This window comes from Lolium rigidum, chromosome 4 (assembly GCF_022539505.1).
Source record: "Lolium rigidum isolate FL_2022 chromosome 4, APGP_CSIRO_Lrig_0.1, whole genome shotgun sequence".
NCBI classification, from domain to species: Eukaryota; Viridiplantae; Streptophyta; class Magnoliopsida; order Poales; family Poaceae; genus Lolium; species Lolium rigidum.
In genome coordinates, this window is record NC_061511.1 from 239,429,580 (window position 1) to 239,454,237 (window position 24,658).

A 24,658-nucleotide genomic window follows, 5' to 3' on the forward strand; every position below is an offset into this window, starting at 1 on the left:
CCCCACCAATCCATACACGGTCAGGCGGGAGGAAACTGTAAACTGATGTAGATCTCATATCTATATTTTCACAATTTTGAAGATTAAATCCATGTATTCCTTTGTAATGTTGTATCCATAGTACCAATGGTTAAAATTGTTGCTGTGCGATTTTGTACATGATATCTTGGGTGCTGGATCCGAACTTCCTCATCCAGAGACGCCATCAGGTAGATGCTCCGGACTTCTTCTTGCATCCTTCCCCACCCCGCATCGTGTCTTCTTGTGCCAGTGAGAGCAGCCAGAATGAAGTAACAGTGGAAAGGGAACTGCTACCGAAGGCGTGAGGCTTGGAGATCTGTTGGTGGATCCTGGAGTTAGGCCACAAGGGGATTTTAATGTGGTCACGTGGGGATCAAGGTTGGAACCTTACACTTCATATGTTCCATGTCGTTCCAAATGGTGCTCCAGGTCTGGCTGAACCGCTGAAAAACACTCTGCTTTGTAAACCCTTTTGATTCAAAGGATTTCTATAGGGATTTTGTATGTTCTAATCTTTATTGCTACATTTTCTCATAAATATAGAAAAATTTATATATTGACACAGCTTCCAGTTTGGATCTTAAACTGTCATCTTAATACTGTATATGTCAATAGAAACTAATGAAATTTTATATTATGAAAATCTATGATTTTCAAATCTCCAGTATGTATTTTTTTGTGTGGATTCAGTGTACCGATTTCTAAAATAAATGCATATTTAGTTCAATCAAAGTTCTTATATTTTTCACATGCCAATAATCAATGTCGGCCATTTACCAGGAAAAGTGTGGAGTCAATCTTCCATCTATAAAATCCTTTCTTGACTAGAAACTTCCACATCGAATGTGTTCGTAGCCTCATACCATATTATTTGAGCTTTATGAGCCTGCAAAGTGCCTTTGTGACTTAACTTAAAAACATGTGATATTTTTGGTTTGTCAGCCAAGGCGATTGATACTTTCCTTTCGCCTTTGATTGGGCTGGGTCTACCTGTTAATACCAGAACAATTGCATTATTTTAACACTCAAATAAACTCAGTAAGTTCGAACCAAGACGTTGCATCCATTTCCTGTCTATGGTTGAGACTAGTTATGTTTGTGGACAAGGAAAGATCTTTTTGTTTGGATCAAATAAATTCTGGGCTTTACTCACTGCCAAATGAAGCTACTACGATAGATCATTTTTTTGTTCCAAATGAGGAGGCAATATACCGAATTAAGCACATCCGTAGCACTGTTTGTAATTAGCATAGCACAACTCATGAGGTCTCAAAATAGACCTGGGCGCTTCCTCCCCGACAAGGGTGTTTCGGGCTTATCATCGATACAACTCGGGGCAGATTGCACCAAGTGGACAAATGAAGTATATGGCGGTAGCCTCGATTCCCATGAAATCAGCCTAAAATCACCTCTGGGCAAAACAACATGACCTTCTTGTGCTATCAGGTCCCCAAACATAATCCTAGGTACACCTTCTTCAAGAACACTGGTCACTCCGTTAGCAGACTCTACGATGCGTGATGGAGCAGCTGGAGACAAGATGTAGTGGCCGATTAGGTGCACAGGACGACCTCGGCTAAAGAGCTCCTGCGGATGCGCGCCAAAACGAGAGATGTTCTTCTTCACAGTATCTCTGGCCCTATTCAACCTGTACAGCCAGAAACGGGAACTCAGGTTTTTCCTCAGTGCATCTGCAAGAACATTCGCTGAGATGAGTGAACCTCCCAGCACTATGGCAAACTCTTCCACCATCGCCACTAGTCGCGGGTAGTCGGTGGGGTTCGCGCTTCCGAAGGCGAGCGTCTTGAACAGGTAGATGTACTCTTCTAATGATAAACAGATCAGAGAGATAGGCTTGACGGTTCCAAACTTCTCCAAGCCTGCGTTTCTTCCTATGATTATCACCTTGCTTCCTCTGTCCATCTTCGTGATAGAACGATGAAATGTTGCCCAGTCATCTTCATCTACATCTGTAACAAACTCGATAACCACCAATTTCCTCCCTGAGATCCTTTCATGGTCTGTTATTCTGAAAAGATCGTCTCCATTCTGGTGCAAAACCATAGAAAACTGAGAACGCACCCTCTCGTCATTGCATACACGGGAGACAAGAGTTTTCTTCCCAACTCCATTGCCGCCAATGACTGGAAGCACATCCGGAGAATCAGGAGTGGTGTTGTGTTGCAGCAAGAATCTCATGATCTGCTGCTTCTCGACATGCCGACCAAACATGAAGTTGTCAATGTAAAGGTAGGCATCATAGGGTCTGAGGGAGATGCGCTCACATCCGCCCAAAAGCACGACGAACTCTGCCATGTTAGCAACACCAGCCTCGAGGTTCTGCAGAGCACTCTGTAACTCTGAGCTGAAAACCTTGCTTCCTGCACTAGTATTACTACCGATCGTGCGAGAACGTTTGTAAGGAGTAGAAGCAGATAACGCGGACGAGTCACATACCGGTTCCTCTGAGAACTCCTTGTGTTTCATGTACCTGATGGTGTCAAGCACATGGTGGCCTCGATACATGGCTGCAGCTAGCATCTTCAGTTGTATGAGCATACATGAGTTGGCGATGCATCGCGAGTCCGCCTCCTCGATGACCATGCCAACTCTCAGCAAGAGTTGTTGTAGCCTCTCCAGCTGCTTGTCTTCTGAGTATGCGGAGTGGTACTTGTTGGCGAGGACTGAGACGAATCGGCTCACAAGTTCACCTGTTATTGCAGATATGGCAATCTCCATCTTCAATTCGTCAAATCTAACTATCTCAGTGTTGTAAGTTATAACTAATCATGGAGTCGAGTCGTCCAGAGGTGGGCAGGAGGCAGGAGGAAACTATGGCTTATATTGCAAGACCCATCCTGAGATAGGTGGTGTGTGAGGGAAAGATGTTATAGTGTGAAAAAGCTTTTTGACGTTTTTTGTACTGGGGTGCAATGCCCGACAAGGTATCCTGTCTGAAATGGCAGAGTGCCATAGTTTCTACGCCAGCTGTTCCATCACGTTTGAAAGAATGACTATGACATGCCAGGTGCCAACAAGAAACTTTCCTGTTCGGTCATGCCGCAAGTGCTGACGTGCTGTGCAAAACGAAATGACTCCAAGTCAATCTCCTGAGCTTTCAGCAAGTGATGCAACTTGGTCAAGGTGTTCTTGACCAAGCACTTGTTTGAACGGAAGGGTGGTTGTACCCAGTATATCTTGAAGCTCCACAACTCCGGTCTTCAAAGTCTCTAAAAACATTTACAGTGTGACATATGCATATGTCCCCCTATCTGAATTTCCAACTTTATTAGTTTCGTTTGAGGATGTTCCAGCCGTCCAGCGAATACCACTAATGTAGGGTCAGCATTAGAGAAAAGAGAGTAAATTTCATTTTTGCCCCTAGTTGCAACCTTGCGATCGACAACGGGTTGCTCAACGAAAAAGCATGCCATATTCTAATTGTTGGTTGCAATATCGTGACGGTTTTACCTCATTTTTATATTTTCCTCAAAGTGACGAAACATACACATGTCAGGTCATATTTGTTAGGGTTGTATCTGATATAGTGCAGGAGCAGTGTTGTGCAACTAAATAACGATTGCACATGTGTGACACAACTGACACAATTCGAACTTGTTTGCTCTGCCACCATTGATGAAAGCCTCATGTCGAACATGGTGACCATCCCTGCAGAAAGGGTGTGCGTTGCCGTGGAGGCATGATTTTCAGCAGACCATTGGGCCTCTCTCCAGGCAAAAGCCCATATATGGTTACCCCAGGTCGGATAAATGCGATGTCTCTCATGTTGCTTCCTCTTTGGAAACGTCATTCTGGAACTTTCAAATAAGGAGTGGCACTCTTCATGATGCCGCAGGTCAAGCCCTCAGGGTGTGTTTGGTAGATCGGCCCAGCTGAGAATTTCCCATCCCGACCGAGATATTGTTGTTTGTTAGCCCGGTTTATGTATCTGGGCAGTGCCCGACTCAGCCGAAAACAACCCCTCAGCCCTGCCGAGTTGGGAAGCCCGAATCGAGCTTCGCAAGCGAGCTCGGTCGAGCTCATCCCGAAAAGAGAGCGCCCCGCGCTCCGAAAATATCTCCGCGCGCGTCCCGCGAGGGGTCAACCCGAAATCCCCTCACCCCCACCCCGAGCATCTCCTTTTCCTCTCCTCCTTCCGCATCGCCGGACTTCCGCCGCCGCCTCCTCCCAAATTCCCATCTCCGGCCTGCCTTGCGCCGCCTCCTCCCAAGATCCCGTCTCCGCCCAGCCTCCCCGACCTGCACCTCCCCATCCCCGGCATCCCCGGCATGGAGCTCACGAGCTCTGCATCTCCGCCCGTCCATGCAGGTTGAGCCGGCCCGCCCTCGACCCCGCACTGCCACCGGCCTTCTGCAGGCGCGCCGGCCTCTTCCTCCGACGGCCGTCGACCTCCGCCTCTTCCTCCGACGCGCTGACCTCGTCGAGAACGTCCGCCCTAACCCTAGTAGCAGCAGCGGCCAGGTGACCTGCACCTCCGCATCTCTGACCCGCAGCAGCACGCAGCATCTCCTACGTCCGGCCGCAGCTCTCCTGATCTCATCGACCAGAAAGTCGATTGTGTGAGGTAGCATCCCTTCTCTTGGCAGTACATCTTTTGTTATGTTTATTGGCACTACAATTGGTAGATGTAGAGGCTTTTTGTTGCTCTGGGCAGTGCATTTCCATGTCCATTCCATGTATGAAGAATGAATTGTTTTTATTTGTGTTAGATGGATGATTTGGCAAGAAAGAGGCGACAACTAATTGTGAAAGCAGCCGGTCTCGCAGCCGTCTTGGGTGCTTACATGATATTTATCTCAAGGAGAGCTAGGAAACAAACACCACTGTTGTTAGGTCGTAGGATTGATATGGACATAGCTAGAGAATCAAATATGAGATTTATCTATCATTCTACCGACACAAATTGCTTAAATCAGCTCCGAATGAAAAAGGCTCCCTTTTTTCGTTTGTGCACTTTGTTTAGAGAGAGGGAATTATTGAAAGATAGTATTCATACTTCTATCGAGGAACAAGTAGCCATGTTTCTCCTAGTTGTTGGCCACAACACAAGGTTTAGAGCTCTTCAACCGATTTTTAGAAGATCTATTGAAGTCATTAGTAGGTATTTTAAGGCTGTGCTATATGCTGTTGGGGAGTTGCGAGAGGAGATGATACGTCCTCCTTCCACTCATATCCATCCTAAAATTCAGGAAAATGTCCACTTCAATCCTTACTTCAAGGTAAACTATTTAAAAACTCTAGGGATATTGTTATTTCATAAGACCCATGGAGAATAATAAACACTTGTATTTTATGAATTAGGATTGTATTGGAGCAATAGATGGGACTCATGTCATGGCTAGAGTCCCAAAAAATATCTCAGCCGCCTTTAGGGGTAGAAAAGATGGCACTACTCAAAACGTCATGGCTGCGGTAGACTTTGATTTGAAGTTTACCTATGTACTTGCTGGTTGGGAGGGGTCAGCCCATGATGCCCTCATACTTGCTGATGCTGTGGAGAGGGATGATGGGTTGTCACTACCTCCAGGTAATAGTATAAACCTATAGTTATTTATTTCTCAATAGTTTCTGCTGTAGCTAATAGTTTCATTATGATAGGAAAATTCTACCTTGTCGATGCTGGGTATGCTGTGAGACCGGGTTTCCTTCCACCATACCGTAAAACAAGGTACCACTTGAAGGAGTATGGTGGAGGGAATCATCCTGAAAACTATAAAGAATTGTTCAACTTGAGACACTCTTCTCTAAGGATATCGATTGAAAGGGCCTTTGCAGCATACAAGAACCGTTGGAAGTTTGTTTACAATAGACCATTCCATCCTTACAAGACCCAAGTAAAAGTAGTGATAGCTTGTGCCATTCTCCATAATTGGATACTTCAGTTTGGGGAGGATGAATATTTCCCACCGGAGGCGACATGGGAACCGGAACCCATCGATGAGGAGCACAATGACATTGCTTATGATAATACTTCTTGGAAACAAAAGAGAAATGAATTTGCACTAAACATGTGGGCAAATAGGGGTGCAGCACACATTTGATGTATCATGTTGTGTCTTGTTGTAATCTGCGAATTGTGACTTGATTGCTGGCTGGAATGTACTTTTAATTCTACCATTTTGGTGTTGTAAACTGTCATATTGTTGCTGGAACATGAATTTTATTGCTGGAATCTGCCATATTGTTGCTGGAACATGAATTTTATTGCTGGAATCTGCCATATTGTTGCTGGAACATGTATTTTGTTGCTGGAATCTGCCATATTGTTGCTGGAACATGTATTTTATTGCTGGAATCTGCCATATTGTTGCTGGAACATGTATTTTCTTGATGGAATATGTCATGTTATTGCTGAAATCTGTATTTTCTTGCTGAAATCTGCCATATTGTTGCTGAAATCATGGTATTGTTTTGTGCAGATGGCTGAAAGTGTGGAGGAAGTTCCGGATGTAGGTGCCACAACCAAGAAGCCCCCGAAGGTGATGACTTGGACCCCTCCTATGTCAGCATGCATGCTGCGATCTCTGGCGGATATAGCAGCGAAAGGTGTCAAGACAGATAAAGGATTCAAAGAGATCCATATTACCAAAGCTGCAAAAGCTTTGACCGAGCTTGTCGGGTACGAAGTGACTACCACCCAAGTGACCAATCATCTTCGCAAGTGGAAGGTTCGGTATCAAAGGATTGAAAAATTGAGACTGTTAAGTGGGGCACTTTGGGATAATGATCGCAAAATGATTCTTCTAGAAGAGCAGCATTACCTCGGCCACACTCAGGTATGTATGTGAAATATTGTTGCTGAAATCAGTTCTTTCTTGTGCTCAAATCTGTTATACTGTTGCTGGAACTTGTTCTTTATTGCTGAAATGTGATATTGTTGATGATATATGTAGAATACTCCTAAAGATGCTGAATTTTTGAACACACCACTTGTCAACTTTGAATATATGGAAGCTTGCTTTGCCGATAAGCTAGCCACGGGTAAGTTTGCAATGGGGTCTAATGAGCCATTGGGAAAACCCATTGAAGTGGAGCATACTGGGAATCCAATTGATTGTGATAACCAAGAAACAAATGGAGAAGGTTTTGTGGAAGGTCACCCAACATTTGACTTTGCTACTCAAGGTACTGATGCTACTACTCCTTCTCCTTCTAGCTCAAATAGAAAGAGGAAGAGGGTTTCTAATCTGAGTGAGGAAGATGCAGTTCAAGTTAACAACATGTCTGACGCATTGCGTAATGTGGCTAGTGCTATCAATAACACTTGCCATACTGAAACGCATCCTGATTTGTGCAAAACTGTTATGGAACTTACCGGATTTGAGATGGATCAACGGTTGGCTGTTTTAGATTATTTGACAGAGCACAAGGGCAAAGGCCTTAATTTCATTGCTATGCAAGTTGATGTCCGCGAAGCCGCATTCAGGCGTATCATAGCAAAAAATCCTGATCTCGTTTGACTTGTGATTTGCTGATGCAACTTGAAAGTCTCTTTTGTAATGCTAAGTAGAACTTATGAATTCCAAATTTATGTGGATGTAGACTTTGTAAAATGGATCTACTATTGAGTACGTATATGCTTTGGATCATATCATTGATTCTTTTCTTATTTTCTTTTGATCATATGCATCGAATCTTATTTATGTACTACAATATATGATGTAATGTACTGGGTGGTAATCTCACCAACTAAGAAATGGGTAACCACATCTAAAACAGATGCAGTCTAGCAAACAAAGTCTCAACTCAGATATCTCAACAGACCAGACCTACCAAACAACATCTCTGCTCAGCATATCTCAACAGGACCGGGCTACCAAACACATTGCAAAATCTCAGCTCAGCTTAGCTAGGGGCAGCTTGTATGAGGACAGATTGCTATTCTCAGCTGGGCCGGCCTACCAAACACACCCTCAATCTTCGCCATGGCTACTCTCTCCTGTCATCTGATGATTGTGCGTCGCTCACTCTATCTCCACAAAGGCAGGACCCTGGGGAGAAGGCAGTACTGTACTGGCACCCGGATGGTGTAAGGCCTGTTCCTGAACACTGCCCAGCCTACCGCACCAATGAGGTCAGTGTACTGTTCCTCATCGTGTTTGAATACGACTTCGTCAGCACATATGCTCTCACTTTCTTTTGAACAATCATAGGCGCTCACTTGGTTAGCAAGCAATTACGAGCATTTGGTTGGCTCACTAAACCTTTTCTTGTGGACTTCCATGCTCTGTTTTTTTCATTTATTATATCCGTTATTTATGTAGGCCATATTGCTAGCCTTTCCGAAGAGAGAACAACATGGTCTAGACAAGTACCACCCTCATTCACATACTTAAGGATGGCTGTTGTAGCTGTTCCAACGAATATGTTTTCAAGACAACTTCGTCGAAAAGAAAAATGTTCTCTGGACAAGGAGTCTCCAAGTTTGTCCATACTACTAAGTTGCTGGGCACATCAAATACTACTAGTTGACATCCCATCATTTTTTTCGTACTTCGCTTTCAGGACCAATCTGATCAGTGTGGAGCCATACCTTTCAGCATGTCCCCTCCCCCTGTTGGCGATAAGAACAGTCTACCTGCAACATCTGGCTATGGACGTTCTCCAGGGCAGCAAACACCAGCGGTCTGCAATTTCCACCAGCCTACTACCCCTCTCTTGGACTGTCTGATTAATTTAGCACAAATCGATTGGAGGAATTGGAGATGGAGCTTGCCATATCGGTAGCAACAGGTGAACTCGTGAGCCGATTTGTATCCTTCTTCGCTAACAAGTACCACTCCAGCCGCGCATACTCTGAAGAGAAGCAGCTGAAGAGGCTGCAGCTACTGCTCCTGAGAGCTCGCACAGTCGTCGAGGAGGCGGATGGGCGATACATCACAAACTCCGGGATGCTGGCACAACTCGACATGCTCACAGAGGCCATGTACCGAGGCTACTGGGCACTAGGGGCGTTCAGGTACAGGTCACTTCAAGAGACTACAATGGAGGAGGAGCAGGTTAGTGACTCATACCCTAAACGTTTTCGCACAGTTCATGGCAGTGCTAGAAAGAAGAAGGAAACGTACCTTGTCGACTTGCAAGGAGTGCTGGAGAGCTTAGAGTATGTGGTTTCTAGCATGAAGGAGTTTGTTGTTCTCTTGGGTGAATGCGGCCGTATGCTGCGTCGACCATACGATGCGTATCTTTACAACGACAACATCATGTTTGGTAGGCACGCCAAAAAGCAAAAGCTCCTGAACTTTGTGTTGCAGCAAGGCCCTCCCGGTGGTGCACTGGCTATCCTCCCGGTCATCGGTGGTCCTGCGGTTGGCAAGAGAACTCTGGTTGCCCATGTATGCAAGGATGAGAGAGTTAGCTCGCAGTTCTCTTCGATTTTGCACCTGAATGGGGATTCTATTTGTAGAATCGGAGACCATGATAGTATCTTGTCGGGGAAAGTATTGGTAGTTGTTCAGCTTGTTTCAGATGTTGACCAGGAGGACTGGGCCAAGTTTTGTTCAACCCTGGCAAGCATGGACAGTGGAAGCAAGGTGATCATCACCAGCTGGTGTAAAAGTTCAGAGAAGCTGGGAACAGTCCAGCCAATCTTCCTCAACACCCTGCCATATGAGGAGTTCAGCTACCTCTTCAAGACACTCGCATTTGGGAGCGTGGACCCAGCACAACACCCAAGGTTAGCACAAATAGCAGACGAGATGGCCAGGGAGCTGCATTCGGATTGGTCGCTCATCGCCGCGAACTTGCGCGCTGATGTGATGAGAAGGAATCTTAATGTCCATTTCTGGCTCTGCATGTTGTGCAGGATGAGAAGATTTGTTGAGAGGAACTTCTCCATGTTCGGGGAGCACCCACAGTTGCTCATTTTGAGACGCCATCAGATAGATGTTACAGACTTCTTGCATTCTTATTCCCCACTCCGTATCCTACCATCTTGTACCACTGGCAGCAGCCGAACTGAGATTACAGAGGAAAGGCAACTACTACCGAATGTGAGGCTTGGGGATCTGGTGGCGGATCCTGGAGCTAGGCCACAAGGTGATTTCAACGTCATTAGTTGGGAATCAAGGGTGCCACCTTACACTTCATTTGTTCATTTCGTTCCAAGTGGTGCTCCAGGTGTGGCTGAAGATACCCCTCTGCCTGGGAGGAAACGTTCAGCAGTGCATTTGTAAGGCCTTTTAATTTAAAGGACTTCTATGGATTTTATAGGTTAGAACCTTTATTGCTCCATCCGTTTGTAAATACAGTCTTGGATATTGATATGGTTACCACTAGCATCTGCAGCTATATGAGCATACAGGATTTTGGTGATGTACCGCAAGTCCACCTCCTCGATGACCAGGCGAACTCTCAGCATGAGTTGTTGTAGCCTCTCCATCTTCTCCTCCGAGGATGATACGTGATATGTGTACTTGTTCATCAGAAAAGCAATCAGTCGACTCGCGATATCGCCCGTGACAGCAGATATGGCGAGCTCCATCCTGAGATCTCCTGAGATGTGGTGTATGAGGAAAAGATGCAGTTTATCCTACAAGGGTATATATAGATATTCTGCACAGCCAAATACCCCCTGGTCAGCTACAGCATATCAAAGGTGATGTCAGGGACATGACGATTTTTTATAATGTGGCAGGAGAAAAGACATTTCTCCTTTCGTGTGAACAAGCTTTTTGGTACTGCGGTGCCTACAAAGTATCCTGGGGTGAAATGAACAGACTACCATAGTACCTACACCAGCTGTTCCATCACGTTCAAAACAATGACTACAACATGTGCATGTATATCCATAGCAGCATAGCAAGCTGTAAATCCATAACAAATAGTGCTAATAATACACAGTACAACTGACATAAAAACTGGGTTGCTGTGTCTTAACTCGTAAGATAATGGCACTAGTGTTGTTCACAGTCAACTAATTATATATGCAAAGAGGCAGTTTATGTTCTGGCTCACCAAATGCACTATTTACAAGATTACATAGTGTATTTTGCTGCTAATATGTCTGGTATCTACATGCCATAGTAGTCTGTAATACGCGTAAGCATCGACTTATAACCTGCTCCTAAACGGCAAATAAAATGGCCTGGTGGTAGTGGTATAAGGATGGCGCAGTAATACTACTACTCTTTGATAGAACAAAAGTGTTCTTAGAAGATTCTCATGCAGGCTGATTAGTGGAATGTGTGCTGTATGCAAACTTCTTTCCCAGAACTTACGTGGATTCTCATTTTAAAGCGTGCTCTAGGTGGATTCAGGGTTTTGTTGGGAACACTACAGTATGTTGGGTATACACTGAAAATATACGGGGCCTATTAGACATGCTCTGAGTGGAGCAGCGTCGGCCGTCGGGACATGGGGCACACAGACACAGTGGCGTCGGAGGCGAAGGGAGGGGCACACATCGAGTGGCGTCCGTCCGGCATGACGATTTGGGGCAGACAACATCGGACAAAAAAAGACTATAAAAAAAGGGACCCTTCTCAGCCGTGTTTCTCAAATAACCTCGTTCAGATGCATGCATTTTAATATTTTAATAAGAGGGACCACCCCATGTGGAAAAGTAGGTGAGAGAAAATGTGGAAAAAGAGAATGAAATATGGGTAATAGGGGCTGCATGCATGTGTTCGGACGCTGTTTTCATAGAGTCTTTACTGGGGACACCGGACACAAAATAAAACGCTATTTAGCTTTGGAAGATAAGAAATGGAGAAAGACGCGTTCCAGTAGCGTCCCCAAAGCTAAATAGCACCTCATTTTATGTCCGGCGTCCCAGTAGAGACCCTATACACCGGCGACACCAGACACAAAAACAGCGGCTGGTCGCATGCATGCAGCCCCTACTCCCCACATATCATTCTCTTTTCTCACACTTTCTCTCACCTACTTTTCCCACATGGGGTGGTCCCCTCTATTAAAATGCATGCATCCGGACGCTGTTTGAGGGACGCTGTTTGAGGGACGCGGCTAGGAAGGGCCTCTTTTTTTTACACTCTTTTTGTCCGGCGCGGTCTCCAGTGGCGAATCTAGGATTTTAGGCTAGGGTGGGACAACTAATTTTTTTTCTAATTGCACAAATATAGCATGAAAAAGTACATATATAAATTACTGAAAATTACAATAGAAGTTGATTCATATGTTTGTAAAAGTAGCATTAATTCAATTATTACTTCTAAAATTTGCATATAAGAATATTCGCACAAAGTACATGTTTTTGAGAGTAGATCGATGCAATGCATCCGTTCCTGACAACAGTTCAACGATGCAAAAATACAAAGTAATCTATCAATTATCTTATTAGTCCTTAATGAATTGGTATCTTAATTCTACCATGGAAAATAAACTCAAAATTAAAGAAGAAAAGAGGCATGGGGGTAGAACCTAGCACCTCACCTGGTCAAAGAGAGAGATCAAAGATCAAAAGATGAGAGGAAACTGCACGCCGGGAGTGTGGCCCTTAATGTCTATCTCGCTCGCTCCCGTCGCCGGCAGGACTGCTTGCCGCACCCCTGGCTGCAGACTGCTGCACCCGCCTGCCCTTCTAGTTCTTCGTTCGTTTTCTGGCGCCATCGATTGGATTGGGCGACCATATTCGGAGATAGATCGGATTCAGCTCAGGGGGTTTAGGATCTGATGAAAGCAGTGCATTCAGGAACCTGGTAGTATCTTTCTCACAGCTTCGGGAGCGCTTTCTCCAGGCTGCAGCGCCGCTTTAAACACTGATAATTTCCCACTCGCGCCAAAGATCCCATGCGTCCTGATAATTGGCCCTAGGGCTTAATTAGGCGATTATGCCCTAATCGAGGAGGAGACCCTCCGCTTCATGCCTCAGCGTGCATAAGTGTGCACCTTTTACCGCTTTGCCGAGGGTGTAACTGTTTGTCGATTATGTTTTCTGAACAAGGAGTCTCCAAGTTTGTCCCTACTACTGATTTGCTGAGCAAATAAAAGGCTCGAAATCACCATCCAGGACCAATCTAGATCAGCTTGGAATGGTAAGCACAAGCTAGAGGTGGAGACAGTGATACTTTGCACGTGCCCTTTCCCCGTTGCCAATACAAAGTTGGTCTATGTCTAGCAACGACAGGCTATTGACTTGTTTGGCAGGAAAGGCCAGCAGCCTGCTACTTCCTCCTGCCTCCTACCCTCTCTTGAACTCCATGATTGCTTAGAACTTAGAACTCTGAATTGTAGGAATTCAAGATGGAGCTTGCCATATCTGCAGTAACAGGTGAACTTGTGAGCCGATTCCTCTCCTTACTCGTCAACAAGTATCACTCAAGCCGCGCATACTCTGAAGAGAAGCAGATGAAGAGGTTGGAGCAACTGCTCCTGAGAGTTCGCACAGTCGTCGAAGAGGCGGACGGGCGATACATCACAAACTCTGGGATGCTGGAACAGCTCAACATGCTCGCAGAGGCCCTGTATCGAGGCTACTGGGCACTAGGGGCGTTCAGGTACATGTCACTCGAAGACAGTCCCATCAAGGAGCAGGAAGAGTTTAGCAACTCATCTCCTCCCAAACGTCTTCGCACGTTTCATGGCAGTGCTAGAAAGAAGAAGGCAACATACCTTCTCGAGCTGCAAGGTGCGTTGGAGAGCTTAGAGCATGCAGTCTCTAGCATGAAGGAGTTTGTCATTATTTTGGGTGGATTCGACCGTATGCTGCGTCGACCATACGACGCGTATCTTTACAACGACAATATCATGTTTGGACGGCACGCCGAAAAGCAAAAGCTCCAGAACTTCTTGTTGCAGCACAGCTCTCCTGGTAGTGCACTGGCTATCCTCGCGATCATCGGGGGTCCTGCTGTTGGCAAGAGGACTCTGGTCGCCCATGTATGCAAAAATGAGAGGGTTAGCTCACAGTTCTCTTCAATTTTGCACATGAATGTGGATTCCCTTTGTAGAATCACAGACCATGTCAGTGTCTTGGCGGGGAAAATATTGGTAGTTGTTGAGCTTGTTTCAGATGTTAACCAGGATGAGGACTGGACCAAGTTTTGTTCAACCCTGGCAAGCATGGACAGTGGAAGCAAGGTGATCATCCTCAGCTGGTGTAAAAGTTCAGAGAAACTGGGAACAGTCAAGCCAATCTTCCTCAACACTCTGCCATACGAGGAATTCAGCTACCTCTTCAAGACACTCGCATTCGGGAGCACGGACCCGGCACAGCACCCGCGGTTAGCACGGATAGCAGACGAAGTGGCCAGGGAGGTGCAGTCGGATTGGTCGCTCATTGCCGCAAACTTGCTTGCTGACGTGATGAGAAGGAATCTTAATCTCCATTTCTGGCTCTCCATGTTGAGCAGGATGAGAATATTTGTTGAGATGAACTTCTCCATGTTCGGGGAGCACCCACTGTTGCTCGTTCTGAGACGCCGTCCGATAGATGTTACAGACTTCTTGCATGCTGCTTCTCCACTCCGCATCCTACCTTCTTTTACCACTGGTAGCAGCCGAACTGAGATTACAGAGGAAAGGCAACTGCTACCGAATGTGAGGCTTGGGGATCTGGTAGCAGATCCTGGAGCTAGGCCACAAGGGGATTTCAACGTCGTCAGTTGGGAATCAAGGATGCCACCTTACACTTCATTTATGCATTTCGTTCCAAATGGTGCCCCAAGTGTGGCTGAAGACACTCCTCTGTCTGGGAGGAAGCGCAAATCCATTTGATTCAAAGGTATTTCTGTAGGGATTTTGTAGTATTGGAATCTTTATTGCTCCATCCGTTTGTAAATTGTAAATAGAGTAAATTTCAGATATTCACACGGTTTTCAGTATGTATCTTTAATCGTCATCTTAATACATAGATAGATAGATATATTAAGGTTGTACACTTTCTCAGCCTGTCATCAATTCATCTACCGTTCATGTGTCTATGACATTTAGTTCTTTTGAGGGAAGCATCAGAATCAGGTCAACTTTCGCATCTGTGTATGACATTTAGTTCTACATAGAGCTACAGGTCCTTGATGCCAGGTAGATTTAGTTCTACTTGGTAATAGCTTCTGGATTTTGTTATCTAAAGAGTTGATTGTTCTATGGCTGATTTACTCGTGGAGCATGTTATTGGATTGCAAGTTCTGTGGTAATGATTCTTGCGTTTAGGTGAACGTTGCATGTTCAATCTTACAGAGAGAATGAGTGAAATGTTTTCCTTCTCCATTTTTGATTCACTCTGATTTGTTTGAAGTTTCTGAATAAGTGCCCATTTTTTTCTCTCGCTGTTATAACTTGTGTCATGTTTTATATATTGTTCAGTAAGCTTCAGCCGAATAGATCCAGAAGGGGAGCTGGTCATGGAATTCAGAAGGACAAAGAAACAAGAACATGTACACAACTGGTAGTTCAGTATGATGTGTTGTACCTCTCATACATGAAAGCTTTATAAATTCAAGCTTCTGTTACAGTTCATCCTGGACTCTTTACTTGAAAGGACGGTTGAATGCAGATTCATGTGTGCTATTTGTTTTCTGAGTATTATGCCATGTGTCCAAGCTTGACAATTTGGATGTTCTGCTACATTGTAATGCGCCCTGCTTTTGAAATATTCGATTTTATGATCAGCAAAAATCTGATAATCATCCCACTTCCTATGCTTGGCATCAAATAAAGAATTGTTAGAATGGTTATATTCACGAACATTGTTATTTATTGTATGTTGGCCAAACATTCCATCAAGGAAGAACCAACAAAGCCTGGGGCATGTTACATTGGTACCCGACAACAGTTGAGTGCATTGCACAGTATACTGAGTGACTAGTCCACATTACTTGAATACAGAGAGGGTAAGGTATAGTTCTTGCAGGTCTTTAATTATTTCTTTATTTATATTGGCTTTCATATACAAGATAGATAACAGTACCTATCATGTATGACTATTTCCTAAAGGTTAGCAACCTATGTACTGTTGCCAGTTTCTATTGGCATTTTTAATTGCCTTCTCTGTCCAAAAATTAGCTGGGTACATCTTTTAGCACAACATATATGACTATTTCCTAAAGGTTAGCAACCTATGTACTGTTGCCTGTTTCTGCAGGTTTGATGTAGGCATTAAACAGTTGATGTTGCCGAGAAAGGTAGAGCAGATATTGGAGAGAAAAAGGTAGAATGACATGCTAATCCTAGAACACAAAGTTTGGACGAATGGCGTTTCTAAAGCAGGAAAGTTTGTAGAGGAAATTACAATAGCCCTAAAATCTAAATCAATATTTCTTCATGCATGTTTTCTTTTCCTGGCCATGCAAGTTTACATGTTTTCTTTTCCAGGCCAGGCCATGAAATCTAAATCAATATTTGAGTCTCTCTCCAGGCAAAAGTGCATATATGGTTACCCCAGGTTGGATAAAGGCAACGTCTCTGATGTTGCTTCCTCTTTGGAGACGTCATCTTTGGAACTTCGAAACAAGGAGTGACACTCTTCATAATGCCGCAGGTCAAGCCATCAAGCTCCGCCATGTCTACTCTCTCCTGCATGTCCTCTGATGATCATGCATCACTTGCTCTATCTCCACGAAAGCAGGACGCTGGGGAGAAGGTGGTACTGGCGCCCAGATGGTGTTCGCGATGAAATGCTTGCAAGGCCAGCATACTGTTCCTGAACACTTTCCTGCCTACCGCACCAATGAGCTCAGTGTACTGTTCCTCATCGTGTTTGGATACGAATTCGTCAGCACATATGTTCTCACTTTTTTTTTTGAACAATCATAGGGTCTCACTTGGTTAGCTGGCAATTAAGGGCATTTGGTTGGCTCACTAAACCTTTTCTAATGGACTTTCATGCTCTGCTTTTTTCACTTCTTATATCCACTATTTATGTAGGCCATATTGCCAGCCTTCCTGAAGAGAGAAAAACATGGTCTAGACAAGTACGACCCTTTTCACATGGTTCTGGATGGTTGCTGTTATGACCGGTATTGGTTATGTTAGGAGGGGGCCCAACCATGGGCCCAACTAGGGGCTTAGCCCATTATCAGTTTAGGTCGGTTTAGGGTTTAGCTCTTTATATATCAGATGTAACGAGGCAAAAGGATCAAGCAATAATCAGATTCATTATTGCCGACTCCACGAGGAGTCGGTCTCCCAAAACCCAGCCGCCGCCTTTCTCTCTCCCGCGCGCACGACGGCGCCCGGCCGCCGGCGTCCGCCGCCTCGTCCGCACACCTCTCCCTCCTTCCCCTACAAACTACGCCCTAGGCCCGGTAGAGGCTGTTGGTTCTACCAATTTGGTATCGGCTAGCTCGGCTGCGATCATGTCTTCTCCGCCGCCCGCCACCACGTCGTCCGCGCCGCCGCCCGTTCCTTCGGCCACCGCCACCACGGCGGGTTCTCCGGCCGGCCGCCACGACGGCGGGCTCCGCCGCGCCGGCGTCCGTCGTCTACACGCCCGAGCGGCTGAGCGGGGTCGTCAATGACCTCGTCACCGCGGTTCAAGGCATCCGCCTCTACTTGATCGGTTCCCGAGGGCCCCGACGCCGCCGCGGCCGACCATCTTCTCCCGTGCCGGCACCCGCATCGGGGGTTTCGCCCTTCACGGGCGTACCGCTGCGGCCTCCGCCGGCGCCGGCCCGGCCACGGCCGCGGTGGCCACCGTCCGCCCCCGCCGGCCCAAGCACCGCGGCAACGGGGGCGTCCCCATCCACCGGATCCGTTTTCCACCGTCACCATCCCCGCTGCCGGCGTGGCTCACCGCGTCGTCGACTCGGCCCGGTCTACACCACCGCCGCCGAGCCGCCGATGCCCTCCCTCCCGGGCACCGCCCACGGGGGGTATGCACGCCCCTATGAGGCGCGCCCCGACGCGCACGGCCCCGGCGGGGTAACCCGGCCACCGCCCCGCTACACCAAGGTCGACTTCGCCACCTACGATGGGTCGGAGGACCCCCGAACCGGCTTAGCCGGTGCGAGCGATTCTTCCGCGGGCGGCGCACCACGGCATCGGATCGCACCCGGCTGGCCTCCTATCACCTCCGGGCGCCGCCCGGACGTGGTACTACTCCCTCGAGCAAGACGAGGGCGGCATGCCTCCCCGGGACCGTTTTCGGGAGCTGCGCCTCCTTCGCTTCGGTCCGCCGGTCCGTGGGAGCCGCCTCGCGGAGCCGGGGCGCCTCCCTTCACGTCAACGGTGCGGGACTTCGCCGATCGCTTTCGAGGCACTCGCACCGCCACGCGCCGGGTGTCACGGGGCAGCGGCGCGCGGACCTCTTCGTCGGCGGACTCCCGGATCACATACGGGTGGACGTGGAACTCCGGGCCCCCGCGACCTGCGGACGGCGATGCACTACGCTCGGGCGTACGAGCGTCGAGCCCGAGCGGCTGCCGCCGCCTCTCCCGAATCGCGGGGCCCGGCCAGCCGCCCGCCCCCGCCGGCCGCGGCGCCGGCCACGCGGCCGCGCCGGCCGCCCACGGCAGCGACGCGGCGTACCTTTCGGCGCCTCGCCCCGGCGGAGCGGTTGGAGCGCCGTCGCCTCGGCTCGTGCTTTAGCTGCGACGAGCCCTACGCGCCGGGTCACGTTTGCCCGCGCCTCTTCTACTTGGAGACGGTCGACGACGACGACGCGGACACGAGCGTCGACACGGCGACGGACACCGACCTCGACGCCGCACCAGCCACGGCCTGCGTGGTCTCGCTCCATGCGTTGGCGGGCATCCGCAACGAGCGAGACGATGCTCACCGCCGGTGACGATCCACGGCGAGCAAGCGGTGGCCCTCGCTCGACACCGGCTCCACACATAACTTCTTGCCGGAGGCCACCATGCGTCGTTTGGGCCTCCGACCGACGGAGGCGATCACCTCCGCGTCACCGTGGCCAACGGCGACCGCCTTCGCCGCCATGGCGTGGCGCGGCGGTGCCGCTCTCCATCGGCAACGAGCACTTCACCATCGCATGCGCCGGCATCGACTTGGGCTGTTTCGACTTCATCCTCGGCGTGGACTTCTTGCGGCCCCTCGGTCCCATACCGTGGGACTTCGCCGCCTTGACGATGACTTTCGGCGCCGGGGCCGCCGCGTGCGTTGGACGGGCATTGGGGGCGCCGCCCGGCCCCGCGGCTCCGGCTCACCACGGCCGACATCGACTCCGAGCACCCGGCGTTGGCCCGCCTTCTGCGGCGGCACGGCGACCTTTTCGCCGAGCCGCGAGGCCTTCCGCCTACACGGGTGTACGATCACCGCATCCACCTCGCCCCGGACACGGCGCCGGTGGCCGTGCGGCCTTACCGCTACCCCCAGCTGCAGAAGGACGAAGTGTTATGTGGCTGCTAGGGTTTGGGAGGGAGAGAGAGGGCTGCGAGGGCGAGAGAAGGCCGGCCGGGGGCCTTTTGCCCACGGCCGGGCAAGAGGGAAGGGATTTCCTTCTTAATTCTTGCTTGATTAGATTGATACATCTCCTCTCCTTATATAGAGAGGTTTACTTGACCCCTAAGCAAGCTACCCTTATCTCTAATTAACCCTAATACTAATGGGCTATAGCGCCGGCCCAAGCCCATTACGTACTCTAACACTACACCCCACTGGACACGCGGCTCGTCCTCGAGCCGCAACCTAAACAAACCATGACTCGACGCAACACAAACCTAACACCTAAAAACGAGCCTTTTACATCTCGGCTTGTTTTATTACTCTCAACCCGAAATGGACCGGGACGCTTTATTGTTGACCCCCGAACATAAAGTGGACACCATCCGCCCGTCGGACGTGCACCGATGCGGCCACCGGATCCCATGGAAACCAGCGGGGCAAAAGGAGCCCGTGCGGCGGCCGGCGGCGGAATGCAGTGGTGCTACGCGGTGCGCTCCTGTCGGTGACACCATGCCTTCTCCCCGCCGGATGGTCGCTGCCCGCGGGAAAAACAGCATGTCCGCCGCCCGTGGGGGAAACCGCACGCCCAAGATCCCCGACGAAGCGGACGAGATCGAGGTCCGTTGCGCAACGAAGCGCAACTTGGAGGAGCTGCAGTTGCAGATCACGCATCTCCCGCACATGCCGACGCACTAGGAGGCCGCGCGCAGCGACTGCAGCCTCGCCGCCGCCGACACGTGGCGGATAGCGATCCAAGCCGGAAGCGGTGACGGCGACGGATGGAAACGGACTCGGTGGAAGGGCATCCCGGGCGGTGTCGGTGTAGAGCCCGGGGCCAAGGTCGCTCCCACACCGCCGAAAGCGGGGACGGCGTCGGTGGCGGCGGCGGCCGGCTGCTGCGGTGTTGGTGGCGGCGGCGGCTGCTGCTGTCTGTTGCGGCCTGCCACCGAACGGCAGGGACGGCGTCGGTGAGGACAGCGGCGCGCAGCGGCGGCGTTGGTGGCGGCGGCGGCTGCTGCCGTTGCTGCGGCGTCCCGGCCGGGGAAGAAGGCGGCCGGCTCCGCGACGGGGCCCGCGAGGGCCGGGACGGCCACGGGAACAAGGCGGCGGCGGCGCCGGCTGCTGCGCAGCGAGGCCACGGCCGCGACGGGGCCCGCGAGGGGCTGGGACGGCCACGGTAACCGGGCGCGAGTGGTGGCGGCGACCGCGGTGGAGATCGCCAGATGCGGCGGCTGCCACGGCAGGAGCATCGGCCCGGTGGTGGCGGCTGGTGGCGCGGCCGGCGGCGGCCCGTAGGGGCCGGCCAGCCTGCAGCCTCACCGCCGCCGACACGTGGCGGATAGCGATCCAAGCCGGAAGCGGTGACGGCGACGGAGGGAAACGGACCTGGTGGAAGGGCATCCCGGGCGGTGTCAATGTAGAGCCCGGGGCCAAGTCTCTCCCACACCGCCGAAAGCGCAGGACGGCGTGGGTGGCGGCGGCGGCCTGGCCGCTGCGGTGTTGGTGGCGACGGCAGGCTGCTGCCGCTGTCGCAGGCTGCTCACCGAACGGCGAGTGACGGCGTCGGTGAGGACGAGCAGCTGCAGCGGCGGCGTTGGTGGCGGCGGCAGTCGCTGCGTTGTTCGTAGCGTCCCGGTGGGGAAGAAGGCGGCCGGCCGTCGGAGAAGAGGACCCCGGCACCGAGGTAGGGCCCGGCCCGGAGATGGTGGACGGCGGCGGCGGGGACTGCAGCAGCCCGGCGTCGGGTGGCGGCGACGACAGCAGCCAGCGGCGTCGGCTGCAGCTGCCCGGCGATCGCGGCGGAGGCCGCCGGTGCGTCGGGCCGCCACGGCGGCCAGGCCGCCGCGGCGGCGTCCCGTAGGGACCGGCCGAGAAGAGGCGGATCTCCCGGACAGCGGTGATGAGATCGCGGAGGCTGCGGTGATCTCCGCCGGGGAGAGAACGGCTGGGACGTCGGAGTGCGGCGGCGGCGGGTGGGAAGAACTCGGTGGAGGGCTGGACATGATCGAACCCGGGAAAGCTGATACCAAGTGTCCAGCCCTCCACCGTCGCCGACGCTCTCTCTCGCCGCGACGCTGTCGATGAGGACGGCGCACCTGAAGGGATGGCATTGTGCATCCGTTCGGGCCCCTCCTTCGCCCTCTTCGACACCATCCGCCGAGCTACGCGGCGGCGCCCGACGCCCGATCTCCGCGGCGGCGAGCTGGACGCGGGCGAGTTGGAGGCACCATGGCGTTTGGCGGAAGGGCTACTCTTGCACGGGCGCCGGATCTTTGTGCCCGACCACGATGATCCGCGACACCAAGTGCTCCTGCCGGCCCACTCGTCCGGCCATGAGGGTGTCCGAAGACTCTTCACCGTCTCCGCGCCGACTTCTACATCCCCGGGGATCGGGCCTTGGTCCGGGACTCGGGTGCGCTCTTGCGAGATATGCCGGCGCAACAAGACGGAGACGCTCGCGACCGGCGGGGATGCTGCAGCCCATTGGAGGTGCCTTCCCGTGTCCGGGCCGACATCTCCATGGACTTCATTGAGGGCCTCCCCAAGGTGGGCGGCAAGTCCGTCATCCTCACGGTGGTCGACCGCTTCTCCAAGTATGCACACTTCATCGCGCTTGAACACCCGTACACCGCCGCGTCTGTCGCTCGTGCCTTCTTTGACGGCATCGTTCGCCTCCACGGGTTCCCCACGTCGATCGTCAGTGATCGGGATCCGGTGTTCACGGGGCACGTCTGGCGTGATCTTTTCCGGATGGCGGGCGTGAAGCTCCGTTTCAGCACGGCATTCCATCCTCGAACGGACGGCCGGTCCGAGGTGGTTAACAAAGTGATCGCCATGTACTTACGCCGTGTTACTGGTGATCGTCCTCGCGCATGGGTGGATTGGCTCGCTTGGGCGGAATATTGCTACAACACCTCCTATCATTCCGCCCTGCGTGCCACACCATTTGAGGTGGTCTACGGTCGGCTTCCACCGCCTATCTTGCCGGTCGATCCGGCGATCGCGCCGGACGGAGGCTGCGGGGAGCTTCTCCGCAACCGCGACGAGATTCTTGCCGAGGTGCGGCAACGTCTCGTTCGGGCGCAGCAGCTCGCCAAGCACTACTACGACGGTCATCATCGCGAGGTGGCTTATGCGGTGGGCGGCCGGGTGTGGCTGCGCCTTCTTCATCGCTCCACCCGGTCCCTCGACCCGCGTGCGAGGCGCAAGCTTGGACCTCGCTACGCTGGCCCCTTCGTCATCTTGGAGCGCGTGGGCACACTTGCATATCGCCTTCAGCCTGCCGGAGGGTTCCCGCATCCATGATGTCTTTCATGTGGGTCTGCCGAAGCCTTACCGTGGGGAGCCGCCGGCGGCGCCACCGGCGTTACCGCCAATCGCCGATGGTCGTCTTCTTCCGAGTCCGGCGAAGGTGTTACGTGCTCAGCTCCGTCGCGGCATTTGGTACTTGCTGGTGCAGTGGGAAGGCCTTCCGGAAGAGGAGGCTACTTGGGAGAAGCGCGAGGAGTTCAGCCAGCACTACCCCGACTACCGGCTCGAGGACGAGCTGTTTGCACGAGCGGGGAGAGATGTTATGACCGGTATTGGTTATGTTAGGAGGGGGCCCAACCATGGGCCCAACTAGGGGCTTAGCCCATTATCAGTTTAGGTCGGTTTAGGGTTTAGCTCTTTATATATCAGATGTAACGAGGCAAAAGGATCAAGCAATAATCAGATTCATTATTGCCGACTCCCTGAGGAGTCGGTCTCCCAAAACCCAGCCGCCGCCTTTCTCTCTCCCGCGCGCACGACGGCGCCCAGCCGCCGGCGTCCGCCGCCTCGTCCGCACACCTCTCCCTCCTTCCCCTACAAACTACGCCCTAGGCCCGGTAGAGCTGTTGGTTCTACCAGTTGCCATAGGCAGATAGGCTGTTCCAGCTATTATGTTTTCTGGACAATTTTGTCGGAAAAAAAAGTTTTCTGGACAAATTTATCAAAAAAAAAAATTCTGGACAAGGAGTCTCCACGTTTGTCCATACTACTGAGTTGCTGGGCAAATGTAATACTAGTTGAAACCCCATCATTATTCCGTGCTTCGCTTTCAGGAGCAGTCTAGATCAGTGTGGAATCTACAGGTGGAGCGATATCTTTCAGCACGTGCCCTCTCCATGTTGGCGATAAGAACATTTTATCTGCAACATCTGGCTGTTGACGTTCTCCAGGGCAGCAACCACCAGTGGTATGCTATTTCCACCAGCCTACTGCCCCTCTTTCGAACTGCCTGATTAATTAGCACAAATCGATTGGAGGAATTGGAGATGGAGCATGCCATATCGGCTGTAGCAGGTGAACTCGCGAGCCAATTTGTCTCCTTCCTCGCCAACAAGTACCACTGCTGCCTCGCAAACTCTGAAGAGAAGCAGCTAGCGAGGCTGCAGCAACTGCTCCTGAGAGCTCGCACAGTCGTCGAGGAGGCAGATGGGCGATACATCACAAACTCCGGGATGCTGGCACAGCTCGACATGCTCGCAGAGGCCATGTACCGAGGCTACTGGGCACTCGGGGAATTCAGGTACAGGTCACTTCAACAGACTCCAATGGAGGAGGAGCAGGTTAGCGACTCATACCCTAAACGTTTTCGCACGGTTCATGGCAGTGCTAGAAAGAAGAAAGCAACGTACCTTGTCAACTTGCAAGGAGTGCTGGAGAGCTTAGAATATGTGGTTTCTAGCATGACAGAGTTTGTTGTTCTCCTGGGTGGATGCGACCGTATGGTGCGTCGACCATACGACGCGTATCTTTACAACGACAACATCATGTTTGGTCGGCACGCCGAAAAGCAAAAGCTCCTGAACTTTCTGTTGCAGCACGGCCCTCCCGGTGGTGCACCGGTTGTCCTCCCCCTCACCGGTGGTCCTGCGGTTGGCAAGAGGACTCTGGTCGCCCATGTATGCAAGAATGAGAGGGTTAGCTCACAGTTCTCTTCGATTTTGCACCTGAATGGGGACTCTGTTAGTACAATTGCAGACCATGTCAGTCTCTTGTCGGGGAAAGTATTGGTAGTTGTTGAGCTTGTTTCAGATGTTGACCAGGAGGACTGGGCCAAGTTTTGTTCAACCCTGGCAAGCATGGACAGTGGAAGCAAGGTGATCATCATCAGTCGATGTAAGAGTTCAGAGAAACTGGGAACAGTCAAGCCAATCTTCCTCAACACCCTGCCATACGAGGAGTTCAACTACCTCTACAAGACACTTGCATTCGGGAGTGAGGACCCAGCGCAGCACCCGGGTTAGCACGAATAGCAGACGAGATGGCTAGGGAGGTGCATTCGGAT

The 24,658-nt window shown here is 51.0% G+C and overlaps 2 protein-coding genes across 4 annotated transcripts; one reads left to right on the forward strand and one right to left on the reverse strand.

Annotated features, from left to right (window-relative positions):
* Positions 1 to 688: 688 nt before the first annotated feature.
* Positions 689 to 2,883, reverse strand: LOC124707367 (disease resistance protein RGA2-like). The gene has a single exon (XM_047239026.1). It carries the CDS (start codon positions 2,758 to 2,760, stop codon positions 1,291 to 1,293), a length of 1,470 nt encoding a protein of 489 aa, XP_047094982.1. The 5' UTR covers positions 2,761 to 2,883; the 3' UTR covers positions 689 to 1,290.
* A 5,743-nt stretch (positions 2,884 to 8,626) lies between these two features.
* LOC124707366 (putative disease resistance protein RGA4) lies at positions 8,627 to 15,593 on the forward strand. Of its 3 annotated transcripts, XM_047239023.1 has the most exons (3): positions 8,627 to 9,001; positions 13,500 to 14,725; positions 15,307 to 15,593. In XM_047239023.1, exons 1-2 carry the CDS (start codon positions 8,748 to 8,750, stop codon positions 14,716 to 14,718), a joined length of 1,473 nt encoding a protein of 490 aa, XP_047094979.1. In that variant the 5' UTR covers positions 8,627 to 8,747; the 3' UTR covers positions 14,719 to 14,725; positions 15,307 to 15,593. The 3 variants fall into 3 exon arrangements, with proteins under 3 accessions (XP_047094979.1, XP_047094980.1, XP_047094981.1); XM_047239024.1 differs by lacking the exons at positions 13,500 to 14,725; positions 15,307 to 15,593 and adding an exon at positions 10,330 to 11,042 and having other exon boundaries at positions 8,627 to 10,254; XM_047239025.1 differs by lacking the exons at positions 13,500 to 14,725; positions 15,307 to 15,593 and adding an exon at positions 9,848 to 11,042 and having other exon boundaries at positions 8,627 to 9,718.
* The last annotated feature ends 9,065 nt before the right edge of the window (positions 15,594 to 24,658 follow it).